Raw genomic sequence first — 24,576 nt, 5'->3', positions numbered from 1 at the left:
ATTGTTTCATGTGGTACATGAAAATAATGGCACTTGCAAATACATATGAAAACTCATTTACTGTAAGCTCTGGAGGACACAGATGCACTGTATCAGACAAGCAAACATGCAGGCTGATGCTTACTCCGCATGTTTCTATGCGTTAAGAAAATGATAAAACAGCATTTATGAAAAGCACCACAGTGACACTGTTTCAGGCTCTCTGAAATTACTGCAACAGTGAAGAGGTATATAAATACACAGATCTATAAACCACAGGAGCTTCAGAACAGAATTGCTTTTTAGAACATTTATATGCTTCTTTCTTGCTCTGTGGCTGATAGTGTTTTTATTTATACTTTTATTGACTGATGTAGATCCTGTGTGATTCTCAACATGGAACTCTGTAAGATGCGCTGTTTTCTTACCACCTTCTCTTATTATTATTGTATTGGTGCTAAAAAGATAACAAGAACAATGTAGATGGAGCTGTATTTTAATGCCAACAATAATAATAGCATTTCCTGATGGGATGAAGGGGCTATACAGTATACAGTAGCTCAGAGGACATTATCAAGAAGCAGTTAAAAACAAACATCTCTGGGTGCTGTAAAAAGAAGGAAAGTTTGATATTCCATTTTGTGGCATCAAACCTCCATTTAAATGTTATACCCCAGTAGGCCACATCTCAGATATGACCAATTAGATATGTACAGTACAGTATGAATTGGATAGGTTGCTTGGGGACTGTGCTGGGCTGCAGGGTAGGGGAAATCAGGACAAGACTGAAAACTGAGTCAGTTACCAATGAGCCCATCAGTACTATAAAATGGAAAACATGCAGAGGAAAAAATTGATCAAGTCAAATCAGTTATCGCAAAGTTAAATGTAATCATGTAGAGCATGATCAAAACTCATAACCACTGTGGGGAAAAGAGAGTGCAGAAGGCAGGTCAAATAAGTAAAAACACTGACATCATGGTCAAGCTCACAATAAACATCTTAAATATTTCTAATTATTAACGATACTTTCAGTTGAATGGACGTTATTATTTGGAACTGATTTATTATTCTGTGATTAAATCAATATTCAGGAGGCAGACATGTTGGAAAAATGTTCTGTAAAATCTAGATGGGGTGAGGGCTGTCACCTGGACCAACTGTCTTGTGACAACATAAAGTACTGTACATTGAAACATGTTACTTAACTCTCCACAAATATGTCAACAATAATTAACATGTAAAACCATCTAAGTGTCTTTCTCAGTGCCTGCAATTTTAATTTTCCATTGGCAAGGTGGTTTGGCAAGAAGAGCTTTAAAAGGATTAAAATCCTGCTAAATAGATGTTTTCTTTTAGCAGACAGTGTTTAACAATGAACTGTCCATCAAATTACACATATGTTTTTGATTATGGAACATGTCTATGGTTTATAAATATATTAATATTTTCATCATAATGGTTGCTTGCTTAGCCAAGTGATGATTGTGTTCTGATACAGCCGGTGTCCAAGAGCAGCGTTAAGTTAAACAGAACAAGGCAGATGATTGTCTAAAGGAAATCCAAATTCATCTTGGAGTATCCTGGGAGAGTGTGAGCAGGAAACCGTTCTTCATGGGACCCGGTCATTGTTTTGAGCCATTTCGACGTGCAGGAGCTGGTCCTTGCAAGTAACCTCTCTCTGCTTATGCTTCTAGGCCCCCTGCGTCTGGTTGTCCCCACGGAGTCTGTGTCATCGTATATCGGCGACACGGCCCTGCTGAAATGCGAGGTGTCGGGGGAACCAATGCCCCTGGTGCGCTGGCAGAAGAACCGTGAGGACCTGCCACTCATCTTTGCCCCAGAGAACCGAGTGCTGGTGCTGCCATCTGGTGCCCTGCAAGTCAGCAGGGTGCAGCCCCCTGACTCAGCCACATACCGCTGCCTAGCAGAGAACCCTGGGAGCTCCAGGACAGGTAGCGACGCAGAGCTCAGAGTACTGCCAGGTGAGCCTTAGAGACATTTCAGTTTGAGAAGAGCGCACGGGAAAGCAAAGCACTATTTTGTGTTTATTGCTGAACTCTCAAGAGAAAGTGATTTATTTTCCAGCCACTGTTACAAACAGCTCTGTTAAGTCCAAAAAGAACCAAAGTGCTCAATAGCAACACTGAGCTACACACTCACCCACCTGTGCACACTTCAGTTATGTATCTTAGGCATGTTCACACACTTTTTTAAGATTTGAGGTGCTAAAAATCAATCTAGATGTTAACATTTATATTGGCAATTGATTTGTTGTAGAAGACCACATATTCTCAGCAGTTTATTTTCTGCTAACACACACTTTACTATATTCAGTCAAATTAATGTTACTCTCATTAATCACTTGGTTTCTCTTAATAGAAAGCTACAAAACTTTAGGTGCATGAAGAATATGCACATTTCATATTTTTTAAATTCCTTTAGAGGGCAACATGGTGGTACAAATGGTTAGCATTGCTGACTCGCAACGCTAGAGCCCTGGTTTCAGATCTGGACCTGGGCTGCTATCTATGTGGATTTTGTATGTTCTCCCTGTGTTTCTGGGGGTTTCCTCTGGGTTTCTTTCCTAACAGGTTAAATGGCTTCTGGGAAAATTGGTTGTGGTTTGTGTGTTCCCTGTGATGGACTGTTGTCCTGTCCAGGGTGTATCCTGCATTGCGCCCATTGCTTATCGGAATAGATTCCATCTCCCTTGTGACCCTGAATTGGAAAGCAGTTAGACGATGGATGGATGGATGGAATTTCTTTTATATTGTCCGAAACACTTTTCATGCGTGAAATATAAAGAGACATGTAATCAGACTGTTTCATGCCACTGTTTCAATGTTATATTTCAACCTAACATGGTCAAGGATTGCCATTTTCTGCAAGTTCACTTGATCTTGGCCATTCACTTTACCCCTTGAAGGCCCATGTGTTCCTTGGGCAACTGACCTTTGTGATTATTACACTGGGACAGGACACCAAGAATTAATAGTTGAGAATCTTGGAATGACCTTCTTCTGCTACTTTCTACTTCTGGAACACATCATTTGACAGTTTTTTCTTTTTCATCCTTTCTACATGACCAAACGTTCATACTAGGTCTTAGTAATTCTTGCAACTGCACTGTTTTCCAGTTCACACATGTTTTGCATATTCTGGTTCATCACACGCCTTCATCACACGACTTCAAGAAGTAATGAATCATGCTTCCTAGATATACAAGCACATGCTGGTCATCTGTGTACACATTACAGCTTTTAACACACTGTTGCATGTTTGTTCACAATTTATTACATCTCATCTGCCACCTCATTCATGTAGGCTGTGAGCATACTGTATGTCAACATGCTCATTCACTCCTTACTAGTTTGCACTCATCTTTGCACATTTAAACCCAGTTGTCAGCAGCAAGAAGCAAAAGATGCTAACATCTCTTATATTTTTATCCATTTCCCTATACTGTATGTGGCACATTTAGTAACTTTGTTGCAGTATATTTGTCAAATTGTTGTCGTTTATCAATGATAATAAAAATGCTTGTTTGCTTGCACTATTAGACTATTTCTTTAAAAAATCTGTAGACTTGGGATTGTCTAAGTAACAGAACATCCTCTCTGGAAGAAAAATCAATATAGAGACACAAGCTGAAAACATTTAAGAGACATAGAACAGTGTAAGTTTTAGAGATATACTGTATTACAGGAATATGTACAAAACAGTGATGTTTAAGGAGACTTGGACAAAATTATTCATAAGACAGATAGTAAATGAAATGTAACAAAGTTAAGTTGCAAAGCAATTAATGCAGTTAATTAGATACAGTAGTAAGACATACAGTAGTGGCAGGGTTATTCAGAGCTGCAGGAGGGAACACACAAAAAACAATGAGATGTTTATTTAGATTTTTCAGTCCTTATCAAGACAACATGGGAAAGCACTATTATAGCAAGAACAATGCCTGGGTACAGTATATGAGAAAAAGTTCCTGAATTTAAATCCAGGTAAGTTATGCTTAAGCTTTACAATGCACTTGTAAGACCACAGTTATAATAGTGGCTTCAGTTTTGGTCACCACACCGCAAAAATGATTATATTACATTGTTAGAGAGACTTCATAAAAAAGCAACAAGAATGATTCCTTGAGTCGGGGGATTTTCATACAAGACATGTTAAGGAAGTTAAATCTCTGAAGTCTAGAACACAGAGGATTGAGAGCAAATTTTATCCAGGTATACAAAATCCTAAGGGGATTTTGCTAAGGTAAGCCAGAGTCAATCCAGGGGAATATTTTGTACTCAGTAGTGAGACAAGAACATTGGTCACAGTTTGAAACTTAAAGGGAACAAATTTACTTTCAAGAATAGGTAATGTTTCTTCATATGGATTTGTGGGTATCTGATATAGACTTGACAGTCAGGTGGTTGATGCCCAGGCTCTGGATGCTTTTAAGAAATTGGGTATAATTTTGGATTTATTTACAGTAGATACAAAATTACCAAACAAGCAACACTACAATTACACCTGTAGTATTTAATCATTATGATGTTCTTAAAGAAGTTCGAGTAGGTAGCTGTGTCAGCATGTGTAGACTGCAAAGGAAGAGGTAAAGGTTTATTCTGTGCTGAAAGCAAAAGAAAAGAGATATAATGTTTTAGCTGTGGAGCTGTGCCAGATTAAATTCTTATGTTTAAAATGCTTAATTACTTTCTGGTTTTAAATTAATATTTGCATTAAACTTTTCTGCAAAACTGTCCACTGGACATAGTAGCACCTCACCTCTGTCCTTTGATTTACATATGTGCCTAACAGAAGAAAAGAAGTAGAAAATCTGCATTTACTGTACATTTCAAACAAACAAATACATACCACACATGCTGTCACAAAGCTGCAATATATATTCTTTAAGACTACAAAAGATCTGTTGACTTCAGATCTTCAGGTGTAAATTACCCAGTTGCAGTTCTGAATAATCAATGACATTCACTCCCTCAGTGGAGCATTTTTTTAGGGTAAAGAAACCGTCTTTGTCTCATTAGTATTATACGCCCGTTGAGATGTAGGGTTGAAAATTACACATCACATTGCTTTTTTTTTCCCCAAGCACTTAATGTGCATTGTTTGTCTAGTGTTTTTATTCTTAAGTGAAAGATCTTGGGAAACAAAAATGAATTGGCAAAGTTTTCTTAACTTTTTTTTAGATCTGAAGACATTTTATAGAAAAGGAAAAAACTTACATACACCTGGAAAAGCAGACTTGCACAATAGCACTAGTACAAGTGCCATAATGCTTTGTACAAGAGCCATAACAACAGTATTGTCAAAGGCAGTTTAGAATGCATAGCTTTTATTAAATGCATTGTAATCTGCTGCATCTGCTGTCATTTTTAATAATGGAATTGCAAATCATTTTTATAATAAAAGATAGCATCTTTTTTACATATTCTGTAGACATAGTACAGTATTAGGTGATGCATGATGACAGTTTTAAAAAAAAACATATGCTTGCTGCAACTGATTAAATACTTTACCCAGTTTTCTTAATGCCATTGGCTTGAACATTTTGTTTTATCACATTACATGGCAACATTTTATTATACGCCAGTGTTTCTATGAGATATAGTTTTATTTATGAAAGAAACAGGTAGCATCTTTCATCAAACAGCCAACTCGGATTTCCATTGCCCATTTCTCTTTTCAAGAATTATTGTTGCTGCTGGCACCTCAGGGCTTGAATACGCTTTTTAAGACTTAGAAATCAAGAGTAAGTCATTGCTTTGCAGATTATTTTAAAGTACATGCTGCAATATCAGACCAGTTTCCTTAAATACATAAAACCATACAGACATTTTCTTTCCCAGTAGTCTAATTGCTCTTTATCTTTTAGCACAGTTGACCGCAGTAAAATGCTTTACTGATTTCTCAGGCTCCATCTTTAACTGTCATGAATCTCATCTTCACCCAAACACACTTTCATGCTCAGGTTAATGTTACAGTATACACTGTATTTATTTAAATTAATTTAAATTAATCCTACTGAATGTGTGGATACTTTATTGACATTCTGCAGATGTTCAGTTCATAATAAATTCATGATCAATACAATAACCTTTATTTATACTCAAGCATGACAAGTGAAAATTGTTGCATACCTTAATAAGGCTGTTTCAGTGCAGAATACGATTAATTTCTCTATCTTTTTTTCAAGGAAAGGTATATTAGAAGTAGACCAGTCATTTTCTATATCACAGGGGGACCTCTATTAAAAGAATCTTATAAGGAAACTTCTTTCAGGTTAGGGTATAGTATTGTGTTAAGTGCGTGCAGTCACAATGAATTATGGGTATGAATAACAATTACCACTTGTCTAATCTAAGAAAGGCAAAACAGCTCTGTCAAAGCAGCTGGTAGCTTTGACTTTACACAAATTGTAGTATCTATTGCCTATAGCATAGAGATTGAATGAAAAATAATTAATATTCATGTCCATAATGTAAAAGAAGGAAAGACTATACTTACAGTGAAATACAGTCTTGTGTTACTTTACATTGTAAGTACAGTATAGTCCTTCCCTGATCTTTTTATTTAGCAATATACTGCGCTATTAATCAAAAATAATTTCCCTCTCTCAGCTGTAGCCTCTTTAACACCTTTTGCTTCTCTGTAAAATACTGGAGCATCATAGAGCGGTACACTCTTGTAGTACTACTGTGGATACAATTATTACTTATTAGGTTAGTGATGTTACATACTGTATGTAATATAGCATCATTCACATGCTCAATGGGGGTCTTAACTGCCACTGTGAGATCCAGTGGGCTTTCCTAAGGCTTTCTATTTTTAAATTGCTTTTAAATTCTTTGCTGTGCACATTTGATTTTGTTTCTAGTTATTTTGAGCACACATCCAATCACCATACCCTCCAGATTTATTTAATCTTTGGGAGAGATATTTTCAGATGAAACAATAAAAGTGGAGAAAGGAAAGAGTTATTGAATGGTTGGTAATACAGTATGTTAATGTACTTTCTCATGTTAAGTTTTATTAACTAGCTTGTTATAATTAAAGGTTAAGGTCTCTATTTCAAGGGCTTATAATCTGAGGGTTTTAAACCAGAATTGAGCTTTCAACAAAGTTACTGAAAAACCATTATGTTTAGTCTCTACATTCTGGAGTACAGCCATATTTGTATTAAGATTGTTGGTGTTAGATGAAACCTGATAAAGATAAATGCTTCTTCCTACTTTCATGGTCCATAGTAAGTAAATTATCTGGAACATAAAAAACATGTTACAAACAAGAGGTCATTCAGACCTTCAAAGTTGTTTGTTATCTGAGGATCTTATCCAACCATTTAAATGTGTTCTGTAGATAGGTTTAACCTGGGGGATTATTTTATACTTAGTAGTGAAACAAGGACAATCGTCACAGTTGAATACTTAAAGGGATTTAATTTAGGACAGAGAAAAGGAAACACTTTTTACCTAATGAGTTATAGTTTCCTGAAACAGCCTTCCCAGACAGCTGGTTGAAGTTCAGTCTCTGGGCATTTTTAAGGTTAAATTTCAGTTCCACTGAACTACTAAACTACAAATCAAGCAAGACAAGATGGACGAAGCAAGACGCTGAATGGCTTTGACTCATTTGTAACCTTTGTTATGTTCATATGAGTGAATATAAAGCAGCAACACCTCTTCGGAAACCTGGTGACCAAAATTGTCTCCAATATTCTCAATGTGGTCTTATGAGTGCAAATACAATTTCAAGATGACTTCCCTTGATTTAAATGCTATTCAGTTTGCCCATTTATTGTTTCCTGACATTTGCTAGAACAATGGTGATAAAATATAAATAGGTCAAAAATTAGCATAAAGACACTGGTTATGAAAAAGAATTGTGTTTTTATGTTTTGACAGTTGACATATTCTAAACCAGAAGTATTTATGCCTGGTCCTGGAGAACTCCTGTGCCCTCTGGTTTTATGCTTCAGGAAAGGTCTTAGTCACGGGTTATCAGATTAAATTGTTGTAGTTGAAGCCTATTTTAAACTTTGCTTCTAAAAAGCTACTCAAAAACTGAATTGGATTTGCAATTGGAGTCATCCCTATACAAATTAGCAAGTTTCCAATCAGCCCTTATCCAAGTGTGTGAACAGAAAAGTGACCAACTCCATGTACTGTAGTAGCAACTGAATTCAAGCTGAACGAAAATGCTCACTGCTTGATACATTGTTATTCCTAACTGTTTCTGTTCCTCAGAATCAGGTCACCTCATAAGAGTTTTTTAGTCAGAGATAAGGGAGCAGATTCCTAATTAGCAAAATGAAGAGAGAATGTATAAAGTTCTGTATGCTGACATTATTGGTAATAATGTACCTTAGGTTTTTTTTAATCCAGGGCCAGAGTGCAGAATAAATGAAAACAAGCAAGCAGTTATAGGCAGCAATTAGCACTGGACACCGGTGACTTTTGTCTAAGAGCCCACTTAGACAAAAACCAGCAGAGACAAAAAAAATGGCAAAGTGAATACGAATACTAGTATATGTTACAATGCAAACAAAAATGTCAATCCAGCACTTGTAGTAAGGAATTTTTACATTGCACTGTTTTTTTTTTGCTTGCTATTTAATGAAAATAGCCTTTTTATGTACTTCTTCATCTAACTCACTTCCGTAACGAAGGTTTTGTTTTTACATTATTAGCCAGAAAAAAAAAAGATTTTTATCAGCATAAAAAGAAGAATCCCTATAACAGAATTTAATTTAAAAAATAATTTAAAAAACACTTTATTATTTAAAAATAAAATAAAAGCATAATGAATACATCCATTTTTAACTTACATAGCTAATTGAACTTGTTGATATATAAATATATAAAATATATAAATATATTAAATGCTAAAAAAAAGGTATTTTGCTAAATGCTAACTGAAATTTTTTGCAGTTGTTTTTTGACTTTTTTTGTTTTTTAATATATTAGTTATTTGCACTTTGGCTACAAGATGTGGACTTTAACGATGATTGTGGAAGGTGGGAATTTAAATGCGGTAATTATTGTGCATTTTAATAATTGTCAGTGGCAAGCTGCTGTTGGGCTTAATCCATAGTTCTGCCACTGAAAAAAAAATAGTATAAGACTCCACCCTTATTCTGTTCTTCAGTCCTGAATCTTTGCCATCTGTGGACAGGTGATTATTGAGAAATGCTTTATACTACTGGGAGTATTTAGAATTCATGTAAATGCCTAGTGAGTGTTGTGTTCTCTGTTTCGCAGAACCTGGTCTTCAAAGAGTATTGGCATTCCTGCAGAGACCCATGAAAACTGTCACTTTAGAGGGTAAAGATGCCATTCTGGAATGTTCTGCTTCTGGCTTTCCAACACCTACCTTCATATGGATGAGAGGCAAAGAACTAATCCAAACAAGGTTAGCTTTTGCTTTTTATATTAGTGAAGTTTTAAAGTATAACCACAGTCATCAAGGTTTTTTTTTTTATTTTAATTTGTAGTTTAATTATTGTTGTAGGCATACAGTATATACAGTACAGTATGAACAATTGTTTTATTAAAATTGCTCCTTGAGATAATTGTCAAATGGTTGTCATGACAGCTTTTGAATTTTGAAGGATACAGATTTGAATTGATTTGAAAGAGATTGAAAAAATGTGAAAAAAATGGTTTGAGTTAGTCCTCTCTTGACTTCTATTCACTACCAAGTCCAATAGAGAGAAGGAAGGAAATGCTAATGTTACAAATTTATCTGCATGTTATTTTCAAAGTGTTTAAAAAAAACTCAAGGTTCTGGTTAAGTACAACATCTTATAGTGATGTGACCTCAAAAATCCAAAGGAAAAGCAGAAGAGTCAGTAGCTTATTATTACTTATTTCTTTGGCATACACATTTAGACAAATCACCTACTGTATTTATACAGCTGGGTATTTTAGTGGAACAATGCAGTGAACAGAAGTAGTGTCTCACTTGAGATCTCAACCCCAAACCCTCCAGTTACAAGAACCCTAACCACTGTCCCACACTGCTGCAATCATAACTGTTGTTTTATAAAGAATATTGTGGTAATACTGTAGTGGCAATACTGCCTTTGTGAAAACGTATAACTTTATCAATAGTGTTCTTCATATGAGGTATTATCAGCCAATCGAAACCATAAATCAGATTTGAAAACTTAAAACAGTGATCTAAGTTAATGGTGAGACAACAAGAACTTTAAAAATTATAGTGCCAAGGGTTATTTTGCCAAATTGGCTAATGTAAATACCAACATACAAATTGAGGATGATGAAAAGACAAAAGAAGCAAACCCAGGTAGCAGCATCAAATCTATATATTTGGAAACAAAGGAATTGCACAAACAACAAATGAAATATAATCTGTGTGAACTTTCAGGAAGCAAACTTCATTTATAAATCAATGTCATACAACAAAGCAATGTCATCCTGAAAAGAAATAATAATTAAAAACATATTGTACAGTGGCAGTTCCAATAAAGGAACCAAATATCCGGTACGCTGGAGCTTGGATTCAAGTTGTAATACCTATTTTGTTTGGCTGTCAAAACAGTCAAGGAAGCACTTGGCTTTTCGCCTAGTAGTCATTGCAGTGTAAAAGCATTCAACAGTTGATTAAAATGAATGTATGCATATAAAAGAAGAAATACACGACATTAATTTAGTTACTGTATGGTGGTCATCAAGCCCAAGCAATATCTGAACAAAGAAGACAGGTTATTTGCAGTCCAAATTCTAAGAAACTGGAATCATCACTGACTTATCTCATAGTCCAGGTCTAAGATGGACCACCAATCATCAGCTATGACTACAGGTTTTTAGTCCACAGTGTGATGCTTTACAAAATCCAACACTACCAAGGCAAACCATGCAGGCCTGTAGGGTTTATGTTTTAACACAAGCTGTGAGAAATCACTGAGACCCCACAAATCAATGAGCCAGCCTGTCAAGTGTACTTCCTGCATGGCTACAGCAAGCACGCTTAGGCTGGTGTAAACAATATCAAAGAAAGACAGTGTTCAAGGTCCTTACCTTATCTGCAAATACTGTACCTTCAATAATAAAAAGATATGGAGAAAAATATGGTATGTTTGCCAATCAGTTTCTAGTTAATGCCATACAATGTTGAGCAAGAATTTACCAAATATGCCTCAATATGATTTGAGGCACTGAAAATATGCGGATTCGGGGAAGTTACTGGATAGTGAAGCTTTTCAGATAATCTGATTCATAATCACTATGTTTTCTCTTTTTCTAATGGCATAAGGATTTTTCTCAGAATTGTTTTAGTTCAGCCTCTTCTCGGTGACCTACAATTCAAATGAGATTTATGGTTTTATAGTAAAACATATTAATATGTATTGGTTTGTAATACTATGCATTTAAAGGAAATCCGTAAAGTGCCCCATTTAGTAAGTCTGTTTGAAAAGTGCCGTAATTTAAATTGTAAATGCAATTTGTGGACATTTTAGTATTCATACAAATTTAAGCACATTCTGTCATTCCTCCCTAAATTTCCATTTATAAGACAAAGATTGATGCATTCAGTGTACAGTTTGATGTAATGAAGTAGAAGGGGAGATCAATGCTGTTTTGCTCATTTCTTTTTTAACTTTAATTTGCATGCTAACAAAAATACATTGTCTCCTCAGGTCGAAGAAGTACTCCTTGCTTGGAGGGAGCAACCTGCTGATTAGCAGTGTCACTGATGATGACTCTGGCACTTACACCTGCATAGCATCTAACAAAAATGAGAACATCAGTGCCTCCTGTGATTTCTCTGTCCTGGGTAAGCTCCCTCTGTTGCCTCCCTCTGAGCCAGGTTCTGTTGTTTGTAGTACTGTCACATTGAGTTTCTTTATATTTTAGCTTCACTGCATTCTCAGAATCTGGGTTATATTTTTCTCTAATAGCACACATTGAGCCACTTTTTGAATGCAGTGTCTTATTCTTTAGTATTTATTAATGAACGCAAGTTTATTTTCTCCTCTGTTTAAAGAGGAGGACATTTGAAAGAACAAGAGAGATTTTAAAATGGAGACCAACAATTTTCCTTTCTATCTAGAAAGCTAAAAACATATCTGGTACTGGCTATTCTGTGTCTACAATCTACCTGTGCATCTATATTTTGATTGACAAATGCAATTATTGCAGCTTATGACAACAACGCGTGATGTGTATTAATGTCAACTTATTTATGAAGCATTTCTGTAATATTATTTTCCACTGATACAAAGTGAATGGTAATAATTATTTAACTTATTTTTTCTATCATAATCCTTAGATCAAGAGGTATTTCTGGCAAAGAAAACAATTACATTTGCACTTTGTAATAAGCAGATTTTAAGAGAATAAATCTATATTTCTATCCACAATTATATAAAAACCAAATTACTTTGTGGACTAAAAATATACCCTGATCTTATACAGAAATACCAAAATAAAAAAGAATGGAAGGGTTGTTGACTTTAAATTTTAGAACATATTTTAATAATCTTTTAAATAAATTCATCTTATCCTTTACAGATAGACTATCCCTACAAGTTTTATTCTGTACAGCTTTTAGCATTCCCATATGCTGTATATTCAAAACGGATTATATTGTAAAACAGATTATGAATATGTTCTACCATTTTGAAATAAAATAAATTAACAAATAAACAGAAGTTAGGCTGACGCTGAAGCTAAGGAGAAACAACTCAGCATAAATATCCTTTAGTAACAAAGTTTTTTTTTAAATAAAAATTACCAGTAATTTTCAGCGAGTGAATTTGAATTGTGTATTGATTTATGTTACCTTTCTTATGAACTGTTTCCTGTAGAAGTTCATACTATGCAATATCTCTCTATTTCCCTGTATCTCCATTTTGCAGTGCTATGGTACTGTGTGGTGAATAGTACATTTACAGCGGATGCACTTTTTAAAACATATTATTTAGTGTTGTACGTTACATGCCATATGCTCGAGTAAGAGTCTTAGGTTCATCACATGTCTCATTTAACATTATTACTTGTATTATTTTTTCAGAAGAAAGTAAATCAGTGTTACTGGGATTGAACTACTTAAATGAATGACATATCATACTTTAAGACACAGAAAACGCTAGTGAAGTCCTTGTTTACATGGGACTTGTATGTAAGTATGACAGGCACAGATTGATAAAGGTTTATTATGAAGTTATGCTTATATACCTAGAACACATAAACTTAATTCTCAGCATAAAGTCCATAGTTAATTGGTGAGAAAAAAAATCTGACTTTATCTGCTGAGTCGGAAGAACAAGTCTGTGGAAGTGGTGAGGATGTTTGAGGTTGAAGAACAGGATCAGGCTGGAATTTGTGTATTACAAGTTACTCTATAGTCTGAGTGACTTCAGGGAGATAGGGTATATTATGCAGAATGTAAGTGCTGAATTGTTTTTTTTTTCTGTTGTGAGTACTATACACAGGATTGTTGACAAAGTTATGAGTTGTTGCCTTTTTTAGTGGGAGGGATTTGAATTTAGGGGTGGGAAGATACTACAGTATGTATTGTTTTCTGTTAGTTTCTCCTTTATTATTAAAGTCTAGTTAAAACTCAAAACACAAAAAATATTCTTTATATATGCCTATGGATAGATACTATAGGTGTTAGAATTTCACTGTACAGACTGATCATTTATGAATGTGTACTCTATACTGCCAGTAGTTATAAACAGGGTGCAACTTTTTAAAATAAAATAGCACAATTCCTTATTTAAATGTAATAATTTTCTTTTATCAGTTGCTAAATATTTTCCTTTGACAGCCGAATTAACCTTTGAAGTAGGTATTGTGAAAGTCAAGCTTTAATTTTCAAACATCTGTTCCTTTTTAAATTGTAAAATAAATTTGCAGGCAAGAAAGCCAAACATTATCACCATTCCAAGAAAATGTCATGTCATTTACCAAACCGCTTTTATACCATACGGTGTCGCAGGAAGCCAGAGCCTACCCAGCAAGCAACGAGTGCAAGGCAGGGTACACCCTGGACAGGGCGCAAGTCCATCGCAGGCCAAATGCAATCCAGTCATGGGGACAATTTGGAGGCCACAGTGAAGGCCAAAGGGGGAAATTTGGCCCGGACACCAGGATAACTCCCTCCTCTTATCAAGAAATGCCCAGGGATCTTTAATGACCACTGAGAGTCAGGACCACAGTTTAACATCTCATCTGAGAGATGGCCCTCACTATAGTATAGTGTCCCAGCCATTATACCAGGGCATTAGGACCCACACAGACTGCAGGTTGGGCACCCCCCACTGGTCCCACTAACACCACTTCCAGCAGCAACCATAGGTTCCCAGGAGGTCTCCCAACCAGGTGCTGACCACGCTCAACGCTGCTCAGCTTCAGTGGGTAGCCAGTTGAGAGCTGCAATGTGATATGGCTGCTGGCACCAAGAAAATGTACATTTTGGAAATTTATAGAGTAACATCTGTCAGTGTTGAATTTAAATGTTTTCTATAAACAGGAGCTGCATCATGATTATTGAGTTAAATTCAGCAAAACTCTTTTTTGAGGGCATGAATAACACACATCCTATCTGTTGAGAATTCAGGACACCCATTAGATAAGCCACCATATTCAGTATATACTGTATAGAATAAATCACATAAAACAATTAGGGAACATTTGTGATGTGTGAAATTAGTACAATTCAGAAAAATTATGGAAAACCTCAAAGCTCAAAAACCAGGGTTTCACATTTTCACACCCTTCGTTCTTTAAATTCATTCATTTTCAATTTTGAAACATGTTTGAAAAGCTATTGATTTTGATGTTTGTCTTGTTTATTCAAATAAGAAAATGGTTTAGAAAATATGTAAGTGACAAATAAAAAACTCAATCTGAGATGCTAAACTATAAATTCCTAGAATTGAACAAATGTGAGTAGTTAGAAAAAGACTTTTACAGTAACTTTATACAGTATGTGGGGTATGTATCTCTCCATTCTATAGAATGTGGTAACATTTAGCTATTTTTTGCTTTAGACATGCTTTTATGAACTACTTGGAGAACTAAAATTCTTTTAATTACAGGTTACATAGCTTGAGATAGGGAACAGAATTGTGACCTTGTCACAAGGCTTTAAAAAAATCATACAATATTTAATGAGGAGGTGAAAGAATGATTAATGTCAGACTTTGAGAGAGTGTCTTTCAATCCTCCATGTTTGGCAGTTTAGTGAAGCAGAATGGACTGACACCAAATGACATTTAAATCAAGACCACCAAACATATTCAGCTTGTGACCTCAGCTCTATTTGAACCCAAACTGATGGAGCAGAAAGCCCCAAAGACTTTAATTTTCTGTGCACTTTCACATCAAAGATAACGAATGAGCCGCATTTAATAGTTACAGTAGGTTGCTGGGATTTTGGAAACTTAATACAGATTGCAAGGAAGGTACAGCAGAAAAAATATATAAACATAATGAATGAGTGAATGCTATCTGGATAACCAATAATGTTTAACGTATACAGTAGCTGGTTTCACTACACCCGCAATTCCTGGGAAATCCTTACAGAACATTTGCTATCATCAAGAAACCCCAGCAGAGCATAATTTGTATGTTTGTGCTGGGAGATCACAAGCAAAGTGATGCGTTAGACTACTGTACCTCTCTCCCAGCTGAATGAGAAAAAGCCTCTCAGCACAGTACATCGCTGTATGGTTGGGATATTTAACTGGTACAGCAGGTGGAAAGCTGCTGTGTGGAGATAATTGTCCAATGGGAATTCCATGTTCAAATATATTGATTTGAAACAAAAATAAATTGTCAAATATTGGATAAGAAAGGCTTACCTAGGGAGAGAGAACATCCCAGTGAATTACACATCTTACTGTATATCCTTCTGTGAGAAAGAAAAAAGACCAGATATTAGAAAAACAAGATTGAATGTTGTAACTAATGGCAAATGTATTTAAGTAAAGTTTTCATAATTCTTACTAGAATACACTGTAACTTTGAAATCTACCTGATTTACAGATAATTTTGTAGGCAACATACTATATTAAGTATAACATTGAAAAGATCTCTATTATCTTTTGCCTAACTTGACTTAAAATCTGTTACAGTATACAACAATTTTATTTTTTCAGCATGGTTTGCTCACAGTACTCTCTCAAGTACTGATTGTTTGCCAAGATAAACACGTCCCTAATGCTTCAGGAGGAAACCTGATAGTGCTTTTCTGTTGATGAATTTGTTGGTTGAGTGCACTTGATGGTGAATGGATGTTTATTTTAGATTATTCATTCAAGTGTATATACTGTATAAATGATTTTAGACTAAAATCAAAATGAATCATTCCAATTAAGTTTTATATGTTGTAATTGGTTCAGCTGATAATAAATACAGTAACAGATATAACTATTAACATTTGAGAATCTGCGAGGTTGAAGAAATAAGTATTCACACCTTCTGTAGATAATTCATGTGAAACCTTAACTTCTACCTGCTAATTCATGGGAAATCGTCTATCTTCTATGTTGCATGAAACTGCTAACTAAACTTAGAAGAGGTATTATTATAAAATACAACAATCATTAATAACTTTTTGTAATAAGAAACATTTAATATGCCAGTAGTTACAGTATATTGTATCTGTAACTGGTTATCATCACAGAATGCTTCCAACAAAAATAGGTGGCCCAAGCTGGCTTAAAAACTGTTTTGCAATAGAGCAAAAAACTATAACTCCTTCAGTAATCCTCACTGTAAACAAAGAGGTTTTGTGACAGAAAAGTAAAAAGGGAATATGAAAAACTTTAAAAATGAAGCATGTTATTTCACAACAATGTTTTCAATCTACCAAACTATTTGGGATAAATAATCTCACTGCTTACATTTTCCACATGGTCTTTAAAGTTTTCAGAAGTCCATGCAGAACAATAAAATTGCAGGTTCTAAGAATGTGGGAAAGAGAAAATACAACTCTAACTGTACCAGACAGTAAACAAAACTGTTTCAAAAGAGAATAATGAAATACAGTAAACCCTTAGATTAACAGACTTCACTTTTACAGACTTGCTATATAGTGCATATACAGTATTCTCCTCATATAATAGAGTTTTTGGATGAAAAAACATTATCCAAATGATTTAACAGGCATTCATCAATAACCATTTCCCTCATTAGTTCCCTCATTAGTCCATTAAACCAAGAGTTTACTGAAAACATGTACTGTACAATTAGAAGAGTAAAATACGACACTCCATATTTTCTCAAGGTACCCTGACACATCCTTTAATATCTTTGAAGCTTACTGTATACTGTACATCTGTACTGTGTTCTATTAAGAAGCCCCAAATTAAAGGGAAGTACAGTACACCAGTCATTTGTGATACAGAGACTTTGTAAGGGTGTATGGCAACTAATTGTAATACTGTAAAAAAATGTGACATATACAGTAGTAATGAAACCTTTTCTGGATTTAATAGAATCCAGATCTGATGCCAAGATAAGACTGAAGTGCTTAAATTGGCAGTACGGCAGAGGAGTTATCCAAGTTACCTGTTTTACTGCTTGTTAAAAAAGTTTCCTTTGTGCCTGCTCCTGGGGTCTGCTTTTTCTTCGCCTCCGTCAACCAGAACATGAGAAGCCCCTTGATTGTGTTCCCTGTATAAATGGTCTTCAGATCCTGTTTTCTTTCAATTCATTGTTCTCAATCTTATTAGCTATGCACAGCAGGGGGTTCCAGTAAAGCATTTTATTTCAATTTATCCAATTAAACCGTAGCCTTAGGACACTGGGAATTTACCGTAGAAGATACACTTAATACTTCATTTTTCTAACAAGAAATCATAGAGTACAGTGAAGCAGAAAAAATAATAATGTGGGAATTGCTCACTATATCCTGTCCTATGTATCACTATATATCCTTCTTCATCCTAGCACTTCATAGTTTTTCCTGTGGTCCACATTACACCTTAACGGCTTTGGCATTAGTGGTGAACTTAGAAGTTCTTTACTTTCATAAAAAAATGCTTTGCTGCTGTACAGTAAATGGGGGGAGGTTCAGCACTTTATGGAGTCCATGTCATAATCAGATACATTTTTAAATGGAGTTCGAACAAAAGTTCGGGAGGGATGAAGTTGTAAGCTCAGCTGCCACAAGTTACAGCTAATCCTGACGTACAGTAATTGCCTTGGTTTCCCATATAAACCACATGTCACTCTTTCTTGGTTGCCCTTGCACCAGGTATGGGGTTCTACCCCTCAACCAAGCATGTTAAGCCATTTAAACAAAACACAGTAAATGATTCTTCAGTCACAAAGTCATCGGCTGCTGTCATTCCTCATGGAATCTACTTTAAGTAATTGCTTAAAGCCATCAGTTATTCATATGTATTTCAGTAACAATATTAAATATTAATGCCAATAATATGACTAATAACTATAACTAATAATTCTTTGGCCAGGACGCCAGGGTTACACCTCTACTCTTTTCAAGAAACACCCTGGGATGTTTAACAACCACAGAGAGTCAGGACCTCAGTTTTACATCTCATCCGAGAGACGGCGCTTGTTTACAGTATAGTGTCCCCGTCACTATACTGGGGCATTAGGACCCACCTGGACTGCAGGGTGAGAACCCCCTGCTGGCCTCACTAACACCTCTTCCAGCAGCAACCTTAGTTTTTCCCCAGGAGGTCTACCATCCAGGTACTGACCAGGCTCACACCTGCTTAGCATCATTGGGGTGCCAATTGTAAGTTGCAGGGTGACATGGCTGCTAGCTTGAAATGTAAAGAGCATATGTGGAGAATTTTTGTAAGAGAGTTAAATCATCCCTGGCCCTGTAGCTACACAAATCAAGGAAGAGTTAAGTCATCTGTAGAGCATAATGTGTTCAAATAGAACATGAAACAAAATGATCTTGAAACTACTCATTGGACAAAGGCCTGTTTCTGCCAGTGGTTAACTGATATAGTGTTACAGCGAGATATCAGGAATGTCGCATCAGTTGTGGGATGGGAGACCTCCAAGGAAAACCAGGTTGTTGCTGCTAGTAGCGTTCCTTGGGCAATTAGGTGCCACTCTTCACTATAGACAGATGTCTTAATGAATATCTTGGTATGGTGATCAGTAACACCATGCTTTGGATATGATGTTAAATCAAAGTCCTGACTACTTAAACTTATCTGTTTAAGATCCCATGGCTCCCATGGCTTCAAAACAGTAGGGATGTTAATCCCGATGTCCTGATTTACTTCCACTTTAGGATTGTTCTGACCTTCTCTTGCGTTTCTCCTTAATTCAGTTGGTGAAGCTACTTCTTAATTCTGCCTGATATGATGGTGAATGAATACGGTATAAAATACTGATATGGTATTTTACAATAGGAATACCTAGGTCTATATTAAAAACCCAAACATTTAAATTGTTCTCTGCAGAGGGAGCTGACAAAGACCTGTAAAACTGTTGGTTATTGTGCACTTCCAATAAATCAATCATATAAGTCCTGCTTTAGTTCCTGAGCGCCAGTCTTATTTAGAATAACATCATATAGCATATTGTATATTCACCAAAATAATGAATAACGTGCAGTAACTCACTTAACTCATTGTTAAACAGTATAATGTGTGACAGTATCCTTGCTAGCTTTAAGGCTACTACTTCCGTGTTCCAAAGGTCGAACATTTTGTGTTGCTTTAGTAATGATGATTGTATTCTGTGAAATGTGCAGTTCCTTTAACAGTAACTATACCTTCCAGTTCTAGATTAATCATTTCTCAGGCCCTGGGGACTTTCAAAGATCATTTCATAAATGGTGAACTTAAATTGTTTCCAGTACAACAAATATTGACTATGGGACTATAAAGTAATATAACTTCTGTAGATTACCTTGATAAGTCACATACTGTAGTATCCTCTAATTTGTGGCCTTTCTGGAGTTCTGACGAACTTCTCTTTAATACAGTAAAAGGGAGATATCTACAGTGTGCATTATTATTTTACATTATTAAAACTCCAGATTCTTTCATATGGGATACCAAGGCATGTTGGATAATTAGGACAGCAACCCCAGTTCTGTTTTCTTTTTAATGGCATTGCATTACCCTTTCAGACTTATGTTGCAACTGATGCTACAGAAGAGTTAGGTCAGCTGGCTATCTGAACAAAGACTGCATAGTCTGGGCTTATACAGCTATATCTGCACACTATGAATGATCTATAATTGAGTAGCTCTTCCTTTCTTATCTTCTGCATTATCTGTTCTTTGATGTCTTACTTTTATTCCACTTCTGTAGCCTAAGTGTCCTGTGAACTCTGCAGTGGCTCTCTGACAGTAATGTGATATACCCCACTCATATGATTACTGATGAAAAACTACAGTTCATGACGTCCTGTCAGCAACTGCAGCAGCAATAATATTGATCCAAACAAAGATCATTGTTATCTTTCTGTCACATCCTACTATTGACAGAAAATGTGTCCAGCACTAAGAGAAATATTATGGATTTTGTTCTGCATTGTTTTATCATTGGTTTTCTGTTTTTGTTCTCCCAACAAGTGTTAACATTTTTGTTTTTTAACTATACTATATACAGTATACTATATTACTATATAAAGGATTAGGGGAGGCTTTTATTGCTCTGCTTTTTTCATTTGGTAGAACTTTGTATTTGGATACTGAAGGGCAAATAGTTTAGTTACTGAAATGAATTCATTAACGACAATATATTTTTTTCAAAGGAATTGATTTAGTAGCCTTTCTTATGTGAAGCTTTGGACATTGATTATAACACCTCAAGTTGGCTGATGTACAGTAAAAAGATATTCTTGGCAGGCATGTTGAATGTTTGAGAAGGCCTTTTGTGTTCAGGTTGATACCATAGTAATTTTAAATGGGATAAGTGTAGAATGTTTTCTTAGATTGAACAGTGATATTGTTTGCTTTTGTAAAATAAGCTTAGTCACAAGCAGTCTTATAGTGTGGCTAGAGGAAATTCTGCCTGTTACCTTCAAGTGTTGTTAATAAATCACAAAGACATTATTGACAAATACTCACAATTTGCAATGCCATTCCATGGGCTTATACTATTCCCGCTCACAAAAATATGCTGAGAAAAATGACTTTTGTACAGAAATAAAAATAATGGATGCTACTGTATGTTCAATCAGACTAGCAAAGGAAGCATTATTTGAGCAGACATCACTACCCACAGTGCACCTGTAGCCCCCAATTATTTTCCACAGCAGGTCACTTCACACCTCCACCATAAATTCAAGGGGCATGTCCACCTTAGCTGTAGAATGCATCATTCTCCATTTCACTTACTGTATACAACCTTCTGTATTTTAAGGAATTTTTATGATGAAAGTATTTTTTTCCATGTTCCCATTTAATATCATACTACGGAGAAATAATTTTGTACATTTATAATTATAATATATTTATGTTGTTATAAATTAGTTTAATCTGCATTTTGAAAAATCCCTGCCTCAAAAGTAGCAAGTGCCATTTCTTTTTCACAATTTTAGCATAGAATTGTACAATTAAATTGTAGGACCTCATTTAGAATATTGTGTATAATTTTGGTCACCATGTTAATTAAATGTAATATTGTTTGGAAATCAGTTAGAAAAAGGGGCAACCACTTACTAGGTTTAAAGGAATGACAGGATAAAATACACTGAATGTGTGTAGTCTAGAACAGAGAAACCTATGAAAGGACCAGATTTAAGTATTCAAAATCACAGTAATCTATTGAAACGATCTGTTGACCATACATACTGTACACTACATACTGTATGGAAGTACTTTAAAAAGCTAAAATATGAAGATTGCTATGGAACAATGAAATAAAATAAAATGTCTATAATATAACCAACGCTCAGGTCAATCTTTCCTGATTGAGACTGAATAATAAAATAATAATAAAAATATTATTTTTCTTATTTATAACACTTATTATTGAAGTATAGATTGAGACATACTAAATATACTATGTATCACAACAAAGCTACAGTATAAATGCAACACATTCACATGATTATTCTCAGGTACTAAATGAGCACATCTTGTTCATAACAGGTGCATTGATATTTTATTGAACAGACATGACACAGGTACGTTTATTATTCTGATCAACATTTGTCATCAACACGGTTGAACCACAGGGGGGCTTATTGTGCAAATCACAGGCTTGTAGTGTTACAGTACAGTATGTGGCCTCCTTTGGAAGCAACACAAGCTGTACATCTGTGACTCAAGCTTTGCACCAGGCTGCAGATGCTGCCTTGTGGGATTCTGCCCCATTCTTCTCATAGATGCTGAACAAGCATGAGCCTGTTCGCTGGTCTGTGAGCACTAGATGCCACAAGTCATCCCAGCTCATCACACAAATGGTTAATGGGAGATGAAGTCTGGAAGGAAAGTCATACACAGTATATCTTTCACATTCTGATCTTTCAAAAAATCCTTTAAGCAAGCAGCTTTGCAATGTGCATTCTACAGTATTTCTGGAATGTTGTCACATCAGGATGAGCCCATAGGAGCGACAGCAAATGAGGTCCAGGGTGTCATAATGCAGTCCTTTGCAGTCAGTCTCTACAAGGGGAGTTCTGTAACAATTGTAAACTCCCTTCCATATGACGATACTTGGATCTTCTATTTGATTAGTGTGTAATACATTTTAGCTCAAAAGGTTGTTGGGATATGGAAAAAACTGCAAAGCCATGATGCTGAAGCTGATACCCCTGCTTATTTCAAGAAATGACTGGATGAGATCCTTGGATCAATTAACTACTAAGTACCAGATGGGTATAGATGGGCCAAATCTTGTTTGTAACCATTCTTCTGTTCCTACAGTATATACGAATCAGTGTGTCAGTCTGCAAATCTGACGCCCATCAGGGTGGATTCATTACTAAAGAGGACAATGCAGTTTTTTTTCTTCTTAAGATGCAGCAGACACTGTGCTGATAAATCAAATATGCAACCCAGTCATGTATGTGCAAATATTTGTACAGTTTCTGTGTTCTGTCACTGTTTTAAATATTTTTTTAAAGGAATATTTCGGAGACACACGTGAACATATACTGTATAAACTACAATCTATTGCCTCCACAAAGGGTCATCAACATATCGCCTACCATCATTACTACTCTGGGTTACTACACATACATTATGTTATAGCACTCAATAAGACAATACAAAACAGGATAAAAGTGAAATTAGGCATAAGGGTGCATTTTGTTTGTCCAGATTTTTGAGCAATTGTTATAGCACTGTTACTGAGATTAGCTGATTTAAGCCTACAAAACAGTAATGGTCCCATCTGTACAGCATCTCAAACCTTCAGGAACCTGCCAGATAGACTTGTGCTAAACAGTGCAACTGCAGTCTTTCTATAGTTCCATACTGTACAGTATATTCAACTATTTTAACCTGAACTATTTTTTCAAATTGAAAAAACTTCATTTTAAAACCGTTGATAACCTAAGAAAACCTAAACTTAAATTCCTTTATGGTTCCAAGAGCCAGAAACTCTAGAAGATGTGTTTTGCTATAGAAATGAAATCCGCTGTATTTTGACTTTGTGTTAAACAGTAATGCTCTGTTCATGCACATACTCAAATAGATGGTAAATGTTAATTTCAATTTTAAAATGCAAATATTTCTAACAGTAGTAAGACACCAATAAAGACAAACATCATCATAATGCATCGATTTTATCTCAGCAAGATGATTTGCTTTCTTTTAGTTTGTATTTCACTAAACTTTTGCCAACATGAAATAAGGCATTTGGACCTTCTTTGATTACCTCCCAAAGTAGCGGAGCTCTGATCAATTTTTAATTTCCAATTCAAAGCAACAAAATTAAACCTACCATTATGTGGCCCATAGGGATTATTTTTTCACTGGTTTCCAATAAATAGGTGGTTTCTTTTTCAGAGAAATTTAAGTTTCATCTTTTTATCTTCAGGATGTTGCATATACAGTATTGTCTTGGCCTTGAGGAAGTCACAAAGATAAAGCTGCAGTCAGAAGGAATATTTGAATTAAAATGTAATTAACCCCACTTCAAATCATTAAATTCAGTGCGGTCAAATGAATTTTCAGGTGTATAAAGCAAGGACTTAAATTAAGGAAGACCCTTTTAAGTAATAATTTTTATATGTAAATCTATGTTATACCAAATGCCCAGCAGGTCCTTTCCATTTTCAGTTATACAGTATATCTTTTAACTAAAATCACTTGCAGTTGCTTCACATGCAAAATTAATAGTCATCTGCTTTACAATTATAAAAATTGGTCTATTTACAGACATTTCACAGCACATGTACACAGAAAATAAATATTTTTTTTCATTTTGTATAGAAAATATAGCACAGAGATCTTTATTTATATTTATCTTACTCTGTACTGTACTGTACAGTATATGCAATAACTGTTCATTTGTACATTTTTCTATAATTACAAACTATAGCTGAATGAAGGTAAAGTTCATATTTATGTAATACAAATTGGTACAATCAGAATTCAGATTTGCTTTTAGATTAACATCCATCTTTGAATATGAATAACACCCAAATCTGT

General features: G+C 35.2%; 1 protein-coding gene across 1 annotated transcript in view; it reads left to right on the top strand.

The window, feature by feature from the left end:
- dcc (DCC netrin 1 receptor) overlaps positions 1-24,576 on the top strand; it is a 369,239-nt gene that overhangs the window by 156,795 nt on the left and 187,868 nt on the right. Inside the window, exons 3-5 of the mRNA XM_088910726.1 lie at positions 1,677-1,964; positions 9,255-9,405; positions 11,657-11,793. Of these exons, the coding sequence (XP_088766852.1) occupies positions 1,677-1,964; positions 9,255-9,405; positions 11,657-11,793 (576 nt within the window). The remainder of the gene's footprint in view (positions 1-1,676; positions 1,965-9,254; positions 9,406-11,656; positions 11,794-24,576) is intronic.

The sequence above is a fragment of the Atractosteus spatula genome, chromosome 3, assembly GCF_055471065.1.
Source record: "Atractosteus spatula isolate fAtrSpa1 chromosome 3, fAtrSpa1.hap1, whole genome shotgun sequence".
Classification (NCBI taxonomy): domain Eukaryota; kingdom Metazoa; phylum Chordata; class Actinopteri; order Semionotiformes; family Lepisosteidae; genus Atractosteus; species Atractosteus spatula.
This window is presented reverse-complemented; position numbering and strand designations above follow the sequence as displayed.